The 12,911-nt window shown below is 41.3% G+C and overlaps 1 protein-coding gene across 4 annotated transcripts in view; it reads left to right on the forward strand.

Moving 5' to 3' along the window:
* Positions 1-12,911, forward strand: part of SMAP1 (small ArfGAP 1) — a 103,143-nt gene that overhangs the window by 50,251 nt on the left and 39,981 nt on the right. For 2 of the 4 annotated variants that reach the window (XM_061623091.1, XM_061623090.1), the window contains exons 5-6: positions 1,057-1,131; positions 2,054-2,134. The exons of 1 other annotated variant lie outside the window; for it this stretch is intronic. In XM_061623091.1, coding sequence (XP_061479075.1) covers positions 1,057-1,131; positions 2,054-2,134 — 156 coding nt within the window. The remainder of the gene's footprint in view (positions 1-1,056; positions 1,132-2,053; positions 2,135-12,911) is intronic. One more of the 4 variants, XM_061623092.1, reaches the window with a different exon arrangement.

Here is a 12,911-nt window from a genome sequence, read left to right on the forward strand (position 1 = left end):
TCAGTGCAGCAGCAAAAGGAGCAAAATGGACAAATGGCCACAACCTCTTATCTGGGAGCCCACACACAAGCTCTGGGAGCTTGTTGGCACTAAGCCATAGTTTGACTTTGCATTACATGCAGACCAGACCAGTGAGGCCTATTCTACACAATAGTTGATTTTTATAAGCTTAAGTTAAATAGCTAGGTTGATCTGAGAAAGTATTCTGAATTCTCATTGGTCTTCCTTGAAACGCTTAATGTTTTCAGTAGCAAAGTTAGCCAAAACATGTAGTCCTCAACACGCATACTTTCTGTGTTGCTGGTTTCATCTCTGTCTGTCTTTTCTATATTTTGCCTATATCTTCTGATGGGATGGGGATTCTGATAAATGGGAATAAGCTGCTGGTTATCTGTAATCTTACCCATCCTGACTCTTGGAGCCAATACCTCACCCAGGCACACTTTTCATTCTGCAGTTTACACATAAGTACACCTACAGAGTAGTCCTTCTAGAATATAGTCACAAACTGTTAGCTTTACAGCATCCCCAAATTTCAGCCAGTTATCACTGAATGTTTTTGTTCTGAAAACAAAAAAACCCTTGGGGTCAAAATATACCCCAGAAATGCATTGAATTTTGCCATTGGGGTCTATTTTGATTCCAGTTAATGTTTTCAGATTAAAGTTATTCCTAAATAGTTATAGTTTTATTAGATTTTAACTTTTTTTTTACTTTAAAAATAGTTTTTGTTGTTTGTAATTGAAAATAAAAAATTTGTTTACTCAATAGGCATAAGGGAGAGGCAAACATTTACTGCTCAGAAAAATTATATCACCTCTAAATAAGTGTTTTCTGGCTCTGGGTGTTTGGGTATTGTCAAGCACACTTGTGTTGACACCCCCCTCCCAAATGGTTTCTGGGAGTAAAATAATGGCCCCACCTTACCACTAGAAATCCCATTGGGGTCAAAATATATCCCTCCAAAAACGCTAGTGTGATTTTTTTCCCTCCAGGCAGGATGAGGGTTAAATCTGCCTTGGTGCCTTTTTCTCATGTTTCATCTGCTTTGTACAGATGTGTTCCTCTGATACTGCTCAACCTTTGGCATCTTCTCCTCTGCAAGCTGCTTCTGAGAAAAGCAAAATAGAGGTATCCCCTCTTCCTTGTGTGCATGTTGTCTTTGTGTGAATATGCTTTCTGTGTTGATTTTGAGTGACGTTGAATAACTTCTCTAAGCAAGTGGCATGATGTGTTATTGGAAAGGCTGTAAATGTTTAACGCTAAACCACAAGCATAATTGTATCTCTCCTTTTAACATCAAGTAAAGAGATCCATTCAGCTAAACTCAACTTTCACAATTCAATGCGGGGTGGTGGCTGTGTCAATATTCCATCTCTTTGCACAGCTCTTTTACAATAATATATGGAGCTTCAGTCCTTTTTCACAGTTGGTGTCAGTGCAGATGTTATGCTAAACTATTGAGAGGTCTGACAAGAGGGGGAGGTGGTGTTGAAATACCATTTTTGTCACCCTCCTGTGGTACTTTAAATAAATTACCTGGTTAAAAACCCTATCATTCAACAGGCATTTGAATGGCCGTGAGGCAGTCTGATGATGACATTGTATTACAAGTCTGAAGAAAATATGTGAGAGCTTAGTGTGACCCCCCCCTACTGTCTTTCTGAAATCTGTGCATCTGTGACTAGAGCCAGATGCTGTGACAGTCAGCAGGAGTAGCCCAGTGAGAGAGTGCTGGCCTAAGAGGAACTAGTATCTGCCTGCTTCATCAGTCAGTTCCAGGCCATGAGATTCAGCTGCTAAGTGGCCATTGGAACATCAGAGAACAAAGGGGAAAACCTGTGTATACCTTTGCGCTGCTCTAGTAACTATTGCACTATTTATTTTATTGTAGTTTTAAATATATTATAACCTCTACCTCAAGAATTTCAGGTGTAGGCAGGGTATAAATATGCCAAAATAAATACTAATTAAAGTGATATTGGTTGAAAATATGGCTGTTGATGTTTTAAATAATCATTGTATTTAATAACTGATAACATCTTTCCCACAGAAGGACAAAGAAAAAAGGAAGGAAGAGAAAAAGAAAGACAGAGAGCCAGAAAAACCTTTGAAATGCTTAGAAGTTGAAAAAGTAGGACCAGTTTTTCTCTTAAATAAATATATTTTCAGAGTATATTGCTGTTTGTAATACAAAATTTATGTTTCAAATGCATGCAATAAAATTGTTTGAATAATTTTGAAAACTTAAAAATGGCAATACTACCTAGCAGCATGAATTGCATGGAAATCTCAGCTGGAAATACTAATGACACAAAAAGGCTCATGACAGTTTCCATCAAATGTACCCACAAGAGAAAAGAAACTTCTACTGTCTCATTCTCGGGTGCCTTGGGTCTTTTCCTCCAGCTGCCTTTTTGTGCTAATAATTGCTGACACAAGTTATCTGGAAAAAGGAGAGTGATTTGCTGTGCTTTTTAATAAGAAGGAGCTTGGCTTGCATAACGTGACAGTATAGTAGTGCTCCAAATCTGTTTTAAATAATGTCCAACCAACTATTGCCAATCACTGTTTAAGTTTGCTAGAAAATTTGCTAGTGAATTCTTCAGAGACAGTTATTGCTTTGACCTTGTACAGAGAAATGTACTAGGACTTAATAGAGGGATAAATGCTGCCCTGTTCTGTGACCTGTGCTTGGATACTAACTTGATCAAACTAGTGTGTATAGTTCAATTTATGGGAACACAGTGAGTTCTAATATGCTGTTATTTTAATGTGGAACATCTCTTCTTTTGTCTTCTGTTGATGCTATTAATAAATAAAAGGATTATTTTTGTCCAGAAGAAAACCAGAAGAATGAGCATAACATTGCTGTATAATAAATTAAATTGTTTGATGAGGGAATTGTTCTTTACAGGGCATTTTGTTTCTGTTCAAAAACTATGAAATAGCACACATTTTATTACTGAAAGGCCATAGATTCCTCAAGGAGTGATGGATATTCCTTTACTTTGATTCTTTGCATCCAAGACTATACCTCTTTAGGAATGATTGTATTGGGGACTGCCAAAACAGGCAAATGATCTGCAATCAATATTTACAGGTAGCCTCTGCCACCCCACCTTTTCTGTAGAGCCTCTACGTTTGACAGGTTTTTGCTTCCTGATTCTTAGTTCACCTACAGTATGCAGCCATTTTTTCAGACCCAGTACAGTAGGGCCCCACAAATACAGCAGGTTAGGTTCCAGACCCCCACCGGAAACTGGAAACCGCCGGAAAATGGATCAGCTGTAGCGCGGGGGTCTGGAACCTAACCCACTGATCGCACCAGAGGAGGAGAAGAGATCATCCCCTCCTCAGGCGCAATCAGCTCAAGCGGGAGTCTGATTGCGCCAGAAGAGGAGAAGATCGGCTGTAGCGAGCTACAGCTGATCTTTCCCTCCTTGGGCGCAATCAGCTGGAGTGCGCAAGTCTGACCGCCCCCGAGGAGGAGAAGATCAGCTGTAGCATGCTATAGCTGATCTTCCCCTCCTCGGCTTGAGCTGATTGCGCCAGAAGAGGAGAAGATCGGCTGTAGTGAGCTGCAGCTGATCTTTCCCTCCTCCGGCACGATCAGCTGGAGTGTGGGGAGGTCCAGCCCCCCTCCAGCTGATCAACCCACTGGCGCCGTATTAACGGAATGCTGAAAAATGGGGCCCTACTGTATAAGATTTTTAGCTCAACCATTCTACTTCTGTCATAGATGCTGCAGTCACTGAGCAGTGTTGGATGCCACATGGAAGCAGGGAGAACAGCTGCATGAATGATTCATGTATCTGTTTTTATGCTTCTTACACAGGCCTGTGGACGTAGGAAGGTGCCTTCTGCTGAGTCAGGCCATTGGTTGATATATATCAGTGGGTTTTTTTACACTGACTGGCAGCAGCCCTCCAGACTTTCAGGCAGCCATCTTTTCCAGCCCTACTTGGAGATGCCAGAAATCCATATGTTCTACCTCTGAGCTGCAGTCCTTCCCCCAAATACTTTTTGTGGCCTGTATACTTGTTGTGGCACTCTTTCTGTTTGCGGCCTGCTGAAGGAATTAAAAATATTCCCTGCCTGTGGCCCTTTCCCACATCTTGCTGTGAACATGGAAGGCTCACCCAAGCCCATCAAAAAGCGGAAGTGAATTTGGGATACCAAATCCAGGGAGGGGAAATGTAATGCAGACAGGACATCCCTATGTCTGCACTGCACCTCCTTTCCCTGAATTCAGAGATACCTGCTAGAGTTGGCCCCAGTTCAGCCAGCCAGCCATGCTGCATATTTCACCTTCACCAGCTTTCCTTTCACTAGGATGAATTGCTGGGATAGTGAAAGGCTTGTGTTCCGTCACTGCTGACACCACCCCTGGAGAAGGAGAGCAAGAAAGAGGTGGGGGTAGGGACAGAAATGGAGCAAAATCTTTTTTAAAAGGGGGGGGAGGGAACTGAGAAAATGGGATGAAGAGACCTGGGCAGCTGGAAAGAGGGAAAAAATAGAAGGTAACTGTGAGGCTTCAGACCTCAGGTTTACAAAGACTAGAACATGCTGGGGTGTCGAAGACCTTCGGGTTGAAGAAAGAAGGGATAGCTAAGAGATGGTACAGACAGTTGTTGGAGGAGGGGGAGAAAATGAGATGCAGAGAAAGAAGGGGTAGCTGGAAAATAGAGCTGCAAATGTTTGAATGTGGAGAAACAGAAAAGAGGAACAAAAGACGGACGTGCAGACCCTTGGTAGTACAGAGGGTGAAGGCATCCTATCGAGTAAACAGCATGCCAAGCAGCAAAGATGGGAGTAAAGAGGGCTAACAAAGAGTAGTTCAGAGAGAGGGGGAGAGAAATTTCATGTTACGGATCACAGACAAAAAGGGGGCTTGTGGATGAAATGCAATTAGAATTACATGCAACAAAAATGCTTTCCCGTGGTAATGTAGCTCTTGAGCTAGTAAAAGCATAGAAATTGTGTTCAGAGTGATTAGACTTGTGTATCCCTTATGTAGAGTAACAACTGTAGGAGAGATTTTCCTCATCGCAGTGGAATGCAGAGACAGCTTATGCATCTCACTGCAGGAAGATTGTGACATGCATGCCCCTGCAACGTTTCCCCAGGCATTAAAATAATATGTGCAGATCACTTACGCATTTTCTTTCCCTCTTTCAGCAAAACTTCAAAAGCCATTCCTCATTAACATTAATATTGAAATTAGTGATAACATTAATGTTTGGTTGTTACAAATTTTTGTGTTATTACAACAAATATATTTTGGTTTGTTTTCTTAGGGGAAAATCTTACATCCCCCCCCCGTGTAATATGTGAGGCCTGAATAAACATACATCATCATGTTAATATTAGTGTGTTCTGAACCTTATTTTTGAGTGCCAGTTTTTGTTCATGCAGCAATTATGAATACTAAAAGTTTAAATGACAGCTTAAAGGCAAATGAAATTAATTTACGTGACCAGTAATCATGGCATCATATATTTGCTTCTGGCAATGAGGGTCAGAACAAGTTACAAGTCCTTTAATAATACAATCTGCGTTCTGGCAGAATGAAACAATTGCCAGTAATTATCATAGCTGCATATATTTAAAGAGAATAGCAGCAGTCTTTGCTTTATATAGTATATAAAGAATTGGGGAAACAGAAACTGAAAATTTTAAAAAAATATTGTATTGGTAAACACATTAATTTCCTTAAGTAGCATTTAGTGCATATTTTATGCATCTTCATTATTATCTATTTTCCAAAGAAATATGTAACAGTGAAAGTGAGACAAAGAATTTCCACGTAAATTAGAGGAACATTCACTAATAGGCAAAAAACCTTGCGGTTTAAGAATGTACCTATCACCCACAGATATTTCTATCAAACTTTAAAAAGCAGGGAAATTGGGCAGCTATAGTGAATGCACCAGGGGAGCAGGAGACCTGACCTCCTCTCTGAGATATTGGACTGCCCTACAAATTGGTCAAAATGCAAACACCATTTCACATTGCTGTATAATAAAATACTCAGGCTAGGCCTCTTATTAATCCATAAACTGTTTTGAACAGCCAGTATAATCCTAGGAGTTGTGGTTTGATTCTTTTTTGCCCTCGAAGAGAGCTTTTGGGGGGTGGGAAGGGGGAGAAAGCTCCAATCTTTAATCTATAGTAATTGTCGTAACCTGTCTTGGGACCTGCTGGTGAGGAGCTGGTAACAAATATAATAATAAGCTGTCCCCTGAATATTTAGCCCTCTAGCAATGGGAAAACCGCCTACCCATCTGATACAGGGGTCAATGTACCACAAGAAAGCCGCACAAGTATGTAGTAGAACTTTAAAGTGTGTAAGTATTTGCATGTGAGAAAATTAATCCTTTGAGACCTTTCCTTTTCCAGCAAAACAATATCCTGACACACAGGTTATTGGGGTCAACAATGCCCCACACATGGTGGGATATCTAACTGACCCTTCAGTTTTTGAAACTTAAAAAGACACATTGCACCATTAACATAATATATAATTGTGCTGCACAAATACAACCATGCAATAATGAGTTATGAATTACTGATAACAGCAATAAGAATGGTCACAAACCTTGCAATCATAGCATAAGCTAACTTTTGTCATCCAGGGTATTTTGTGAAATCATTAGGTCCCATGGTGGACACTGCAAAACAAATAACTGCTCAAGACTGCCTGGCACATCTTATATTGATCAACCGCCTGTTTTTGTGCTAGCCTAGAAATAGACAAGGAAAGAATATTGAATGCTGCTATTTCCCCCATTTTCTAGATGATTTATAAAAGTAATAATGATAACCATATGCTTAACCACGTCGGTATCGTGACACGGTTGCCCCTGAGCACCCTCTCCAGCATTGTGGAGCCCGGTTTGCACCTTGGTACACTAGTGAGCTAAGGACAGCGAAACAGGCTGGATAAAGGCTAGAGCACAAGTGGCAAAAGTCGTGCTGTGAGACTGATCAGGCACGAGTAAAACATAACTGTGCCTACTGTGTGGCGGTGAGGGCAGCGAAGAAGGCCCACTTCTCTAATCCTCAAGTAGCCATCCAATGGAGCTTTTCCATATTGTCAGGGATCTGTTAACATCAACTCCAGAAAATGGAGTTTTAGACCCTTCGGAGGCCTGCTGTGAATTGTTTGCGAGACACTTTGAGGGTAAAGTTGCTCGCCTCCGTAGCAATCTTGATGCCCTATCCACATCTACTGTAGTCCCCAGTGAGGTGTCCACTGCAACGTCTGCTGCAACTTCTTGAGAATGGTTTCAGTTGATGCGGCCTGATGACGTGGACAAGGTGCTTGCAACAATGTGGCCAGCAACATGTCCTCTCGAGCCTTGCCCTTCTTGGCTTATTAAAGCTTGCCGAGGAGGTTTGACTGAGTGGATCCAGGGTATGGTCAACGCATTGTTGTGGGAGGGAGTGGTTCCAGCCTCCCTGAAAGAGGCGGTGACCTGACGGCTCCTGAAAAAGCTCACCCTAGACCCATTGGTTTGCAACAACTACCTACCTGTCGCATATACCCCCATTTTAGGGAAGGTGATTGACAGGGTTGTGGTGCAGCAATTGCAAGTACTCTTGGATGAAACAGATTATCTTGACCCATTTCAGTCTGGGTTCAGGACCAGGATACCTGAAAGACCGTCTTACCCCTTATATACTCAGCAGATCACCATGCTCTGCAGGTGAGGGCCTCCTGCAGATACCATCTTATGAGGAGGTCCGTTCCACACAACATAGGAAACAGGCCTTTAATGCAGTGGCACCATCTCTGTTATCTTTTTGGCACCTACTGAAGACCTTCCTCTTTCGATAAACCTTTTAAGCAGAGACCTTATCCCAGTCTGCATCTGTGTTGGAATTGCTTTTAAAGCTGTTTTTATACCTTTTTTAAAAAAGTGTTTGTAAAGCTTTTTTTAGAATTTTTTTTTAAGATGTTTTGTTTTAATATGCTTTTAAGGATGTTTTTGTTTTAATATATTTTAAAGTCTGTTTTTATGATGGTTTGAAGTGTTTTTAGTGCTTTTGTTTGTTGCCCTGGGCTCCTGCTGGGAGGAACGGTGGGAGATATGTGTATATATATATATATATATGGGAGATATGTGTGTATATATATGTATGTATATATATATATATATATAAATCTGGATGGAGTTAAATGTGAGAGAGGTGGTAAACTATTAGTGCTATTTGAGCAATGTTATGATTTAGTGATTGAGAAATGTTAAGGCTGTAGTTATGAAAAGTATATGAGTTTACCTTTAAAATGAGACAATCTGGCTGCACAGTTTTATTTAAAAAAAAATTAGCACACTTTTAATCTCATCAGTGGTAATAATCTTAATATGGTAGTATTGCCTGGGGTGTGTGGATGCATTGTGCATTTGTGGGCGTGTTAATATGTTCCAAACTGCATCAGTAAAGGTCTATGGGAAGGAGGCCAAGCAGCGCTACTAAGATCCTGGCCTACGGAAGTTCTGTTTCAGAATAGTTCAGGCAGGATGCTGAACTGGATGGGATAGACTAGGGATACACAAATCAAACAGCTCTGTGGGTCACTTAATACAGTAATACCTCAGTTAATAAATCTTCCAGGAAAGAAGCTCCTTTAAATAAAGCCGTGTTTTGGGTGCAGGGAGCATAGGGACATAATCAGAGTGTGGCTCCTTGTCTACTGGATTGCAGCTGCTGCAAGCAGCTCTTTCATGCGTGGCTGGAATGGCACTCCTTGCCAGGTGGTGCAGGCACCTCTGCAGTAAACAGTGCTTCGGGTGCCCTGGAAGCACTGTTTACTGCAGACGTATCTGCTTGAACATAGGGGAGAGTGGCAGAGAAAGAGAGATCTAGCGCAGGGTGGTGGTGGCGGTGGCTGCCCCTTGCCTGCCTGTTCAAGTGTACGGAGGGGAGAATTGTGCTCAAAGCTTTAGATTGCTGTAGCAAAATGCTATATGATAATTATAGTAATGGTATATTAAGCTCTCAGCCAGATCTTAATAAAATAATTCAGTCTTTATACTCATGTCCTGAGTGGGAACCGGTTTTACCCAAGGAAGTTATCCCACTGATTAACTCTCTGTCTAATAATAAGGCCCCAGGTGAGGACATGCTCCCCCCTGAAATATTTAAGTCTAATCCGGTATGGTGGGCACCGGTGCTAGCAAAACTATTCACCTCCATTAACAGTCATGGAGTTATTCCCAAAGGTTGGGGTATCAGTACTGTGATGCCCCTCCATAAGGGTGGATCTAAGTCCAATCCTGACAATTTTAGGCCAATTAGCCTCCTGGATATTGCATCCAAGATTTATGCCAAGTACCTTTTAAACAAATTGGAAAATTGGGCCAAAGCGAATGCTATTATCACACAGGAGCAAGCAGGGTTTGTTAAAGGCAAGTCCATGTTAGATCAGTGTTACATTTTATCTCACCTAATCCAGAAATATGCCTTCTATAATAGAAAAGAATTATTAGTCACTTTTGTAGACTTTTCGTCTGCTTTTGACCGGATAGATAGAGGGCGTCTATGGCTAAAATTAGCTGATACAAATATAGATAGACGCCTTCTCTCCTTACTGCAAATCCTGCACTCAGATACCTCCCTTAGGGTGAGATTGGGGGCAAATGGGCTCCTCTCAGAGGAATCCCTACTAAAAGAGGGGTCCGTCAGGGCTGCCTCCTGGCCCCTTTTCTCTTTAATTTTTACATAAATAATATTGTCCAGGATCTTTCAGGCGCGCAGTATTTCCCGCCCTCAATTTTAACAGACAAACTATCCGTGTTATTATATGCCGACGATTTGGCCTTGATTTCTACTACCCAAATTGGAATGAGAAGACTGCTTGCCAGTTTGGGGTCATTTTGCGCCAGGGAACATCTCAAGATTAATTAAGACCAAGGTGGTGGTGTTTGGAAGGAAAAGGGCTAGGCATGTGTGGAGATTAAATAGTAAGCCCATTCAACAGCAACGTAGTTACCGCTACCTGGGCCTTCACTTCAATTCCAATCTCTCTTGGAATTTACACCTGGAATCGGCCCAGCTAAAGGCCACTCACGCCTCTCACCAGCTTTGTCGCTTTTTCAACACCAAAGGTGGAAGCTTGGTCACCCCAGCGGTAGAAATCTTCCGTAGGAAGATAATTCCACAACTTCTATATGGGGCAGAGGTTTGGGGTTATGTCAACATCTCTCCCCTCGAGAAAGTCCAAAATCACTTTCTTAGATTTATCCTGGCCGCCCCCCCGCAGCACTCCTGTTTCTTTATTAAGGTTGGAGACCGTCTCACATTCGGTTGAATCACTGGCCCATGTTGCACTGGCCTCTTATTGGCTGAGGTTGGCTGCCATGGATGATTCTTGCCTTCCAAAAAAATGCCTTCTTGAGCAATTACGGTCACCCCTCTTTACTACGTGGCTAAGTCGGATAAAACCTATAATGGCAGCCTACGGGATCTCCATTGACCTTTTACCGACTCAATTTATCATCTAGGGCCAAGAAATTGTTAAGGGATAGGATACTCTTATATACCCAAAGATGGACTCTCCACTCAGCCAACCAATCTCCTTTTTCACCGGGGTACTCATGGTATAAAACATCATTTAACATGGAGCCCTATTTTGCCCTCTTAACAGTACCCTCTCTGAGAAGAGCATTCACCGCCTTACGACTCCAGATTATGCCTACAGCCCTGTTAGAAGGGCGCTATGCTAATACTCCCCCTCATCTCCGAGTTTGTATATGCCAATCGGGGGATGTGGAGGATATTATCCACTACCTCTTGAGATGCTCCCTCTATAAAGACCCTAGGCACAAATTCTTATACCCTATAATCCGCTCTATGTCTGGAAGGCTGACCATGGAGCAAATAGCTATCCTATTAGTGGGCAACGACACCTATGTAACACAACAAGTGGCAAATTTCGCTCTGGCAGCTGGGAAAATTAGGGCTAAGTATGTTAAACACTTGGCCTCAGCTCAGGATCAGCTTTTAAATATTTAATATTATATTCCTAACTATATATTTTGGGCATATATGTACACATACTTATCTACTCCTTTTTATTTTGTAATACTTGTAATATTTGTATATTCCTGTTTCTGCTCTTGTATTTTATTGTATTTTATTGTGATGGCAAATAGCTCTGAGCAATTAAAGTTCTCCTCCTCCACGCTATATGATAAAAGAAAAAAAGGCAAGGCATGCATCCCTGGATGCATTTTAGAAGAAGCCTTCACGTGGTCTGTGTATTTAATGCATTGAAAATGCCAAACAAGAGATCATTTCTTTTTATTGCTAATTATGTATCTGAATGACAGGCCTTCATGCATATATAAATGTTGCTTAAACAGGCAGTTCAAATCTTTAGGGTTCCCTTTTAGAAATACCCTATACACAAATGCTTACATCAGCTGTCAATAAGTCTGACAGTTAGTCGTAGTCAATATTTACTAAACTGTGCTCTAGGTTCTGGACTAGGATTGAGAATAAAACAGAATTGTCCCTAGTTTGTTTAGCTAGTTGGTTATACAAAATATTTATGGACCGCCCCTCATATTAAATATCAGGTACAACAAAATTTACAAGTACAAAGAGCATAAAATATCATAAAAATACAGAATAATCATAAAAATGAATGGTTCATTTAAAAAGTGTTAAACAACTGAATAGACCTATTGACACCAAGTCTTCAAGAGATGTCTGAAGGTTAGCTATTAAATTGCCTGCTGAATCTCTGCTGAAAGAATATTCCACAACATGGGTCAGGCAGCACTGAATGCCTGACTTTTTAAGATATCCTAAAGCAACTTGTTCAGGATGTCCTGTCTTAACACAAGAACGTTGAACCTGGCCCCGTACCATATGGGCAGTCTGTGCAGATATTTTAGTAGAGGTGTCACATGTTGTCCTCCATCTGCTTCCATGCATTCAACTGGCCATCTCACTCCAGCTTGCTTTAAGCAGCCAGGAAGGGCAGGGGTCCAGTACGCACATGGTCAGACATATTGCTGCAGGAGTTCTATCCACATCAACTGGAAATGAACCCATAACACTGTGCGAAATGTAGAATTAGACACCTCAGTGGGATTTGTCATAATAGTTCTAACCAGTTCTACTAAAAACAACTCTCTTTTTTAACCTGTCACTTGCAACTTTAACAAGCTTAATTGCAAGACAGTTATATTTGGATGCCTACAAACTTCTCTGTGTATGTATGTATATTCCTACCTCTAAAGTGCAGTGCCTTGTAAAAATTCAGAATGCCTGATGTATGTTTTACAACAGCTTGATAGAAACAAAATTGTACAATTGTGATATATTAGTGCAAAATCCGGATAAAAGAAAGCACATTCAGATTTTTAGCATTTCAGTAGTGGTAGTTGCAAATTCAGAAGGGTCACAGCCACGCCCCCTCAAAGCCACACTCCCTTCTAAGATTATACAATAAACTGGCCAGGTTTGAATACTACTTTCTGCTTCTCTGTCACTGCCGCCATTTGAATTTCCTCTCCTCAGTCCCTCTCTGGGCTTATACACATGGGAGCATAACTTCATGCTAAAGACGTTGTTTTTACCTCCACTTTCTGTTTCCACCATTGACAGTAAGGGATCAATACTAGCTGTAAACAGTGTTTTCTAGTCACACTTGAGGGGAAGCATCAATCACAGTTTCCTAAAGGCCACACCCTCTAATTTAACATTTCCTCTCCCTCTGTTTACCTGGCAACCAAGCATCCTTTGTTCTACCAGTAAGTTTCATTTAAAAAAAACAAAACCTGGAAGTGCAATTATATGTATTTTCACTGGTACAGTACAGGTGAAATACAAATCTTTGTTTGAGCAGTGTTATGCTTGTGTGCACAAATTGGGGGGGGGAAATAAAGGCACTG

This window comes from Rhineura floridana, chromosome 4 (genome assembly GCF_030035675.1).
Source record: "Rhineura floridana isolate rRhiFlo1 chromosome 4, rRhiFlo1.hap2, whole genome shotgun sequence".
NCBI classification, from domain to species: Eukaryota; Metazoa; Chordata; class Lepidosauria; order Squamata; family Rhineuridae; genus Rhineura; species Rhineura floridana.